Here is a 9289-nt window from a genome sequence, read left to right as displayed (position 1 = left end):
CATCTGACTGTGTAGGCATCGATGCCACAGTCGCCTAGTTTTTTTTAATGAGGATGGGGCGGTCGACAGTGTCAAAGGCCCTGCTGAAGTCCAGAAAGACTACATCCACGGCGACACCTACATCCAGTGCTTTTGTGACCTGATCGTAAAAGGCAATCAGGTTGGTCTGACATGACCTGCCCCAATGAAACCATGCTGGTTGCCCTTGAGCATCATCCCCGATGCCGGCCCATCACAGATGTGCTCCTTGATGATCTTCTCAAAGAGTTTCCCCAGGACTGAAGTAAGACTGATGGGGCTATAGTTGCCTGGGTCCTCCCTCCTCCCTTTTTTAAAGATGGGGACCACATTGGCTATCTTCCAATCATCTGGCACCTGGCCCGAGCACCACGAGCACTCGTAAAGCTGTGCCAAGGGCCCTGCAATAACCCCTGCTAGCTCCCTCAACACCCTGGGGTGAAGAGCATCTGGACCTGCTGATTTGAACACGTCCATCCCTTCCAGAAGCACTCTAACCCGGTCCTCCTCAACCTTAGGTCTGGAGGTGTTCCCCTCAATTTGTTTTGGGGTGCTCAGCCTCTGGCCCATGGAGTCATAGGTATCTGGGGTGGGGTTCTCCATGGATTAGGAAATTTGGCAGCAGGGAAGTGGTGGCAGTAAATATGGCTGCTCTCCCCTGATGCCAAAATTCCCAAACCCTGCCCAACAGCTTGGGACCAGGTAGATCACACCCCATTCCCCCACCCCTGCAAAGCTGCATGGGGCTAGGCCATGTCCCCTTTCCCCTATGGGGCCAAGTTGGGATCAGCTGAAGACCCCATGCCCCCTCTCTACCCCGCCCCCCGCAGGGTTGGGTCAAGCCTCCTTCTCTCCATGGTGCCAGGTTGGGGCTGGGCCACACCCCCTCCTTTCCCCCCTCCCCCTGTGGCCAGGTAGAAGCCCCTGGATGGGGCACGGCTATGACCACCCCATGAGGGATCAGGACCATCAGCCGGATCCAGACTGCAGACAGCCTGGGCACTGCCCATCTGGCTCCCTGGAGCACCACTGATTTATATTTTCAAACTGTCATTATAGCATTTACCAAGGAAAAGTGTGAATAAAGCTTGAGATTTTTCCTTCTATTAATTGTGGAAGGGCAGGGGGGAGTGACAAATCTCATTTAAAGACTTTATTGAAGTAGCTGTGGTAAACGATGGTGCCATTGCTTGTCTCCGTGTCTCATTGTCATAATTTAAGCCTTTTTATTAGAAGGAACCACAGAAGACAGGGTAAAGTACAACAAATCCAGAAAGAGTTGGAAACTTAGGAAAGGGGGAGAAAATAAAACAATAGGCATGGGCTGGAGAAGATGTTTGATTTATTTGTTACTAGTAGTTAAAATGACATACAAAATACAGGGAAGAAAAAATACCCCTTCAATTCTGTTCAGTTTCAAAGTAATTAGAACTTTATTTTTAAACTAAGTTTTGCTTTGTGATATAGAGCATGAAAATACTGCAGCCTTAGGTTATAGTCCATTGTTTTTGGAGTAAAGCAGGTATTTAAATACATATTGTGGCTGATATTAAATATTTGGTATAATTATAAGTCAGCAGAACTTTTGGCTTTCAATCAATAACTAGCAATTCATAAAAGTTCTTTGTATAAAATTTACATTTTTCTTTCTGGTCTGTGGGGGTTCCTTTGTGATTTAAGCATAGATAACTCACTGTTCCATTATGTACATTTTAAATTCTTGACAAATTTTGCTGCAAAACATGTTAACCTCTACAAAAATGTTAAATAAAAGAGCCCAAAATATCTGTTCACTTTCCACAGATTGTAGGGACCGAACAGCTTGTGGTGAAATCTTGGCTTTATAGAGGTCAATAGGACTTATGTCATTTACTTCATTGTAGGCCAGGATTTCACACTTAGCTGAATGTCTGTTCACTGAACAGAAACAATAACTTGTATAAAACTTCAGCAAGGTTTCAAATTGGCTTTTCTTTTTCTCCTATAAAACCAACTCAGAAAAACTCATTTAAAGGAAAACAACCCCCTTATAATATCAATGAAAAAGGCTTTGTACTAATAATAACATTAAATATCCATAACTTTCTGTTTAACTATTCACATTCCACACAGTGGAAATTTACCTCCTGTAATTCCAGATTTTAGTTTTTAAAATCCATGAAGAAATGTGTCAGAACTTCTAAGTAGGAGGATGCCAGATGCAATTTGTATATTTCAATAATATGAATCAATGAATTGCAATCTCTTACTGTTACAGATGGAGACCTTGTTGTGGATCTTACAGTAAAAATCTATTGAATGCAGAAATGTAGGATATGTATGACCAATAATTGCATGATCCATTGTGCAACAGCTGTGGCTTTTACATAAAAAGACTGCACATGGTATGATATTCCACTATGCATTTTCCCTTTCGGATAAAAATATCCATATTAATAACAGAATTGTCTTTGTTAAGGTTCAGATAGAAATACATTTGGGGTCATTGGACTGTGGATCAGTGTGACATTAGGTCTCAGACTCTCCTCTGTTATGAGGCACTAGGAATGAAGAAGCAGTTATACACATATTGGCCAATTGTGACCCAAGTGTACATTCTCTATGATTCTAAGAGGAAAGACAGCTAAATCACAGACTGTATCCTAACAGTAATCAATGCCCTACTATAGAAACCTCTTGTGTTTAACTTCTTGCTCATACTAGTGATGTACCAGCAATATCCAAATGAAGGGACTGGATGCATGTACACATAGGCTAATGCACATTATAGCACATCTTAATGCATGTTAAAGCACCACAAAAACAGTGTGCTTTTGCTAATGTGCATTAAAATACGCTAATGTGCCTTTTTCTAGTACCTCACACTGGAGGTACTAAATTTAATGCTCATTAGCAAAAGTGCATTAAAGAATGTGTAGACACGCCCACTGATACTGAAATTAATCTTATTTTAGGACCTAATCCTGAACCAATGAAGTCAGAGGGAGCAGAAATTGACCTTTAATTGATGTTAGATCAGAACTGAGGTATGCGCTTTGTTTTCCATCCAAAAGCCAAGAGGCAGGCATGTAGTTTGGTATGCTGTCTTCCTCACCTGCAAAACCAACACAAGTGAGTGCTCCAGAACAAGCCAGGAGTTAAAGCAGCAGTGCAAAGGAACTATCTACCTCTCCAACTGCCCTGGGAGCAGTGTGGATAATATTGCAAGACATTTTTGAACTCCTGAGGGCAGTGGTGCAGCTAGGGCAGGGCAACCCAGGTAGCTGCCCCAGGCATCAACTGGTTGTGGAGTGCAGAAATAAAACAGCTGCCACATGATCATATTGTGGGAACCAGAAATTGCTGCTGCCCCTGGCTGTAGCAACTGCCCCAGGCACCCACTGCAGAGTTGGGTTCTATGTTCCCTGACCTGTCCTGAGCTTCTTCCCCAAGGGAAAAAAGCAGTGATAACCTCTACAGGTAGAACACATGGAGTTTTAAGAGTTACTGGGTCCATCCTTATGGCTTTTTCCACAGCAGGGGAGCATTTAGCCCTTAATTGTCAGGAAATTCTCTTTGCTTAGTCCAAATCCTGTTTAAATGCAAGTCTGTGGTAAAGGATATAAAAAGAGGATTACTGCTGGCAAGGCTCTGCAGCTCTTTTTCAACAAACTCCATGCCTGTGGCAGAGCTAAAATAACAATAACAATGCAATGTTTACTAGTCAGGGATGTCATTTCTTTTGTCTCTTGTGCGGTTATTGCATTTGCAGTCACATGATGCTTGTTTTAATTTTTGCTTTGCTCTTTATGTGCTAAATTACTGCCATTTTGTACCTGGTGCTATCTACTGCGATTTTTGTGATATGTACATTTTCTCTGTGTGTGAGTGTGCAGATACACACAATAGAAGCCCTCAGTGTGTGTACATGTGTAAATACCCACGTGTGTAACTAGATACTTTTGAGAGAGATGTATATTACTAGCAAATTACAGACACATACATAAATATATATAAAGAACTGTTATCTGAATTACAAGACCATAAATAAATCAAGAGAGTCTAGAGACATAAGAATAGATCAGGATTGATTTAGAATGTCATTCAGAAGTGTTTTACAGCCCTATTCATAATTTCTCTTTATTTTATATATACACATGGAAATACCTATAAATTAAAGCAAGAAGTAGCAGAAGAAAAACGTTTCTTCTTTTCCCTTCATCTTTCTCTTAAGTTCCGTCACTTCCCTTTCTCTTCTACTTTTTTTCCTTGCACCTACTAATTCTTAGCCTGGTCCTTTCTAGCTCTCTGTAACTGTGTTTTCTCACTGTCTATGTCATCTTCTGGCCTACTTACCCCCTCATTCTGTCAAAACCACTTTTTTTTTCCCTTAACAAAAGACACAGATAAAATTAGTACAACCGTTATTTTCAGTCAGGTTTTACCACAGGCTGCACCCCTTTTAACATTATATTTTTATTTTCTTTAGGAATAAACTCATACTTGGGATCTTATTTCCCCCAATGTGATACTTCTTTTAATGTAGTGAAAGTAAATACTGTAGTGTCCAGTGAAGCATTTGCAAAAGCCACAGCTGCACTTTTCCCAGTGAACAGGGAGAGTGAGAGTGCTACTAAGAATCCTAATGCATGTGTGTAATATTGAACCTCTGGATTTGTAAGTTTTTAGTGGTATTTCACACCTCAATTAAAATGCAAACATTCATATTCTTTTGTATAGTCTCCCTTACTTTGCCTCTCTCACACATTCACAAACCCTTTCCTTCCCCCCTCCTATTTCTTCCCTCCCCTAAACCATGTTTTAAGTGATTCACTATAGTTCCTTTCCATTGCGTCCACCCCAGAAAATACGGTAGTTATGCCACTCACTCTTAAACTGGCACCGCCTGCCTAAGCCTAGAGTGTCACAGGTGAAATATTTAGCTCAGTCAGTCCAAATCTATAGATATGCACCGACACTCTTTGACTCGTGTGATCCTTTTCTTCTTTCTAGGGGGCTGAAGTTCAGGGCAATTGAGTGTAACTGTCATAGCGGTGAATTTCTTAGGCTTGCAGAAGGAACAGGATTGGAAAGAACCTTCCTCTTTGTGGACATGCCTTGGGATGTAGAAAGAATTGCACTGGCCATAGCAGAATCTGTTGATAATGGTACGACTGTTGCAGCCTTCTTCATGGATAGTTTGTTTGAGGGGCTGAGTTTTACACCAATCCCGCTTTAGGTATTTTCGCTCAGTGACATGTAATGCCTCCTGACTAGACTCCAGCACCTCTTCAGCTGGCATTGATGTGCCCTTTCCCCGCTCTCGGTTCCTAGAACCGGATTGCTGCTGTGTCTGTGTTTGCTCTGAATCATTGGGCTGATCCTTATCAGGAGGAGGGATGGCACCTTGAGATCCACGGTTCCTCTTTCTTCCCTCTCCTGTGGGAAACAGAAGTCCAAGCAGAAGAAGAAGAGCACCAACAGCATAGACTGTTCGGCCCATCCTATATAGAAAAAGGATGAGAAAATACAACATAACTTGTAGATTTCATATAAAATCTATAAAAATAAAGAATTCAATATGTTTTCCGTTCTGAGGAAAAGGTATACCAAAGAAGTCATCTTCCCAGTTGTTCACAGCTGGAGACATACTTTGGAATTATGTGGAGTTGTACAGACCTATAAAATGAATTCACAGGCAAAACTAAATAAGGCCTTGTACAGACTTTCAATTTCTCCTGGGAGTCACTGCTCTCCCAGAAGAAACCATGAGTGTACAGATGTTCAGACTTTTTTTCCCCTCAGAGTAAAAGTGGCCAGTGCAGGAGAAAAACAACCTGAGTACAGTTAGGATGAAATTACTTCTAGGAGAGTTTTTCCTGGGCAAGTGAATGTCTGTACAGGCTGACAACACAGGCTCACCATGGTCCGTCTGGATTAGCCAATAGGGGATGCCCTATGCACTGCTGTCATCAGTTGCCAGGCAGACTAAGGGAATCTGCAGAATATACCAAGATGTGCACACAGGCCTTCCCTCCTCCCCCCCCAGCTGCACAGTGTCAGCACTGTAAGCTCTCCACTCTTCAGGGCCTCAGCATTTGAATGTCTACACATGTGGCTCTGAATAAGTTTTTCTACCATTAGAACAAACCTGGGAGAAGGTTCTCTCAGGTTATGTGTGTGTGTGTATGCAGCCTAAGTCTAATTTGGAAAGAGTCTAATTTTCTGTTGCAAACATCTTTTTCCACTCCTTTTCCCCAGGCATATTATGCTAATTAAGGAGCCTGATTCTCCTACATAATTTTGACATTGATGGAGTTAATTTACACTAGAAAGGCGCTTGTACCAACCCAGTCTCCAGTACACAGCATCTCTGCATTTGGCCAGCTGAAGCTCAACGTAACAAAGTCAAGGTAGAAACCTGCATACCATGAAAGGCAGCTAATGCAACCAAATAAAAAAAAAAAAAAAAAAAAAAATAGGGCAATCTCTCTCAAAGTATACTTTCTCCCAGGTTCTTCTGGCTTCTTGGCATGTTATACAAAGAAACTCCTTTATACAATAATAAAAAAGTCTATACACCTCTAAATTTTAGTCAGTACATTTATATAATGTGGCACTCTTATAAATGAAGACTGTTATGCCTTCCATCATTTACATCAGTCCTAAAGGTGTACTTTATCTAATTTTTCCAAGCAGGTGGATCAGATGTGGACACTAAACCTTACTTGAACTAGATCCGTTTCACCATCCACCCATAAAAAGAAATTCAGCAGCTCTCTCTCTCTCTCATCTTCCAAGGATCCACAAGCTTAGCATTCCCTGTATTAGATCACAAATTGAAGGATGTGCCAACAACCTGGGACTTGTTTGAGTTGCAGGACAGAAGAGTTTGAAAGAGGCCCTGAGAAGTCAGAAAATGCTTCCACAAAAGACACAAGCATAAAAATTGCTAAAAAGAAAAAAGATGCTGGAACTTGGAGAGGAGAGCACAGGTTGCAGAGAAGAAGAGTTTGGAAGCTGCAACAGGAAGCCATTCTGTTTGAATATGGCTGGACTGGTAACATCTCTGTAAATAATTTTCTTAATAAAGAACAGATTAGTATTAGAAACACAAAGTCCTGTTCATGTTATTAGACAGCAAGAGAGGGTACACCCCAGTGATGTTCATTCTACTTGCCCTGCCTGAAGCCAAAGTAGGTCAAACAAAAAACCCAACACACGTCTACATTATAAGAGTTATCTTGACAGCCATGAAAAGGTAAAGGCTGAGTATCACTGCCAGAAAATATGTATATTAGTTTCCTAGTTACTGGAACTTTTCAAACACGTGGAAAGCATTTGTTTTAATGTTCACTAACCACCCTGCTCAAGGAACAAAGGGACTGGGAATAGTATCCCTATATTACTTTGTTTGGGAAATATAATAATATAGTAATCCCTATATTACTTTGTTTGGGAAAGTGCCATAGAAAGTCTGAATTTATTTAAACTTGTTTGGTTAAATAATCCTATTATTTTATTTTAAGTGTTAGTGTACAATGAATTTCGGATAGGCACAGTGAAGAAGTATATTCATTGAGGTTTATGTTTCAGTCTGTGCTTGTATTTGAAAGGAGATTTGTACATAAATAGACAGATATACTACCAAATATAACATTATTACTGGATCCTAAGGAAAATGTGGAAGGGCTGTTTTCTATATTTAACTACAATATTAAATATTCCGTTTAATCATTCAAGTTTAATAACCTTAAGGCTCCGAGACAAACCAAGAAAAAAGTTGGGAATTCCAATTGAAGGCTAACCCTGCCTAATTTCAAGTGCTAGCTTGGACTTCACATTTCTTGACTTTCTTCAGTTTCTATTACAACCTTAATGTTATTTAAACAAGTTTTGTCTTTAAAATACTTTTTGAAAACTGAAACACTCATTTTCTCAGGAGACTAGAATGACTCCATCCAAGTCTACTCCCATCTCTTGGGAGACTGTATACCCACACTGTATTTAGAAAACATTTAATATGCATGATATTTATTCAACGTGGTGCCAGAGCCTTAACAAAAACCAAGGCATTGCCTGCAATAGAAAAAAAAAAAAAAAAGCTAGTTCCTAAGCAGCACCAGGAAAATACAGGTATTTGCTTAGTGCTACATACTTCCATTAATTTTAGTAGTGCCAGAATAGACCCAGAGTATCATATTTATATTTAAAATCTGTAATTTATATTTCACCATATTTCTTTAAGACACTGTTAATGATAATTCCAGTTTGTCCTGCAGGGCCAAATCCTGCAAATATTTGCTACCACGTGTAGTCAGTTACTTCAGTGGGATTGTTCACAGTTGTGAATGCTATGGTCTGGAATCAGGAAAGCATCTTAATTCAGAAAAGCACTCAAACTAGTGTTCAATGTAAGGTAATATAAGTGCTGACCTGATTTGGGGTCTATGTTTGGTAGTAATTCTTTGCCGGATCAGACTTTCTAAGGTTATTATCAACACTGTAAATGCAGCTTATTTCCATCCATCCACCAGACAAGCTCTGACTGCCAGCACATACAAAAATGCAGACCTAGCTCTCTAGTCACTCTTTGTCCCATCCACTTGCTGCACTTCAGATGCTCTCTCTATCAAGCATGTGCATTCTGCATAGGACTTAGACCCAATAAAATGCAGCCATGTGAAGAAGGATTATTCTTCCACATGATCCTATGTTTAGACCAGAACCTTCTAATCTTCCATGAACCAAGGTTTCATTGAATGTTTATTTTTATCCGATTCCTAAATTCTACTCATGCAGCAAGTTGGAATGAGGAAAAACGTATAAAACGAAGACGCTAAATTGATTATTTCATAATTGACATTTGCTCAAAAAAATCTTTTTTTAAATAAGGGGGCTGCATAAGTCTACTGAAGCTGCGCACGAGTTATGCAGCAGGAGGTGTGAAAATGAGTTATACAGAATTGGGCCCTGAATTTTTAGCCAAATTTCTGCAACACTTTCAAGAGAAAGTTATACAGCACTCAGGCTATTGCAGAAATACTGGCACAAACAAAGAATTGAACTGAAAATCTCCTTAGCAAATTGAGGACTACAACAAAAAATATTCGCTCTAAATTCCTAATATCAGCCCTACAATATATATTAAGATAATGTAACAAAATACTTGAAGATCAATTCCTTCTTTGTGTAACTGCCACAACTCAAATACAGAGTCAAATGAAAATCTTAAATCCAAGAAAAGTTTCTCTCATTGTTTTTCACAGAAGCAGGATTGAGTTCTAATATT

The 9289-nt window shown here is 40.0% G+C and overlaps 1 protein-coding gene across 1 annotated transcript; it reads right to left on the bottom strand.

The window, feature by feature from the left end:
- Positions 1 to 3444: 3444 nt before the first annotated feature.
- Positions 3445 to 5500, bottom strand: GREM1 (gremlin 1, DAN family BMP antagonist). The gene has a single exon (XM_006018495.3). The coding sequence runs from the start codon at positions 5498 to 5500 to the stop codon at positions 4946 to 4948; it is 555 nt and encodes a 184-aa protein (XP_006018557.1). The 3' UTR covers positions 3445 to 4945.
- Between the last annotated feature and the right edge of the window lie 3789 nt (positions 5501 to 9289).

Source organism: Alligator sinensis, unplaced genomic scaffold (genome assembly GCF_000455745.1).
Source record: "Alligator sinensis unplaced genomic scaffold, ASM45574v1 scaffold262_1, whole genome shotgun sequence".
Classification (NCBI taxonomy): domain Eukaryota; kingdom Metazoa; phylum Chordata; order Crocodylia; family Alligatoridae; genus Alligator; species Alligator sinensis.
The sequence above is the reverse complement of the archived record's forward strand: the minus strand, read 5'-3'. Positions and strand labels throughout refer to the sequence as shown.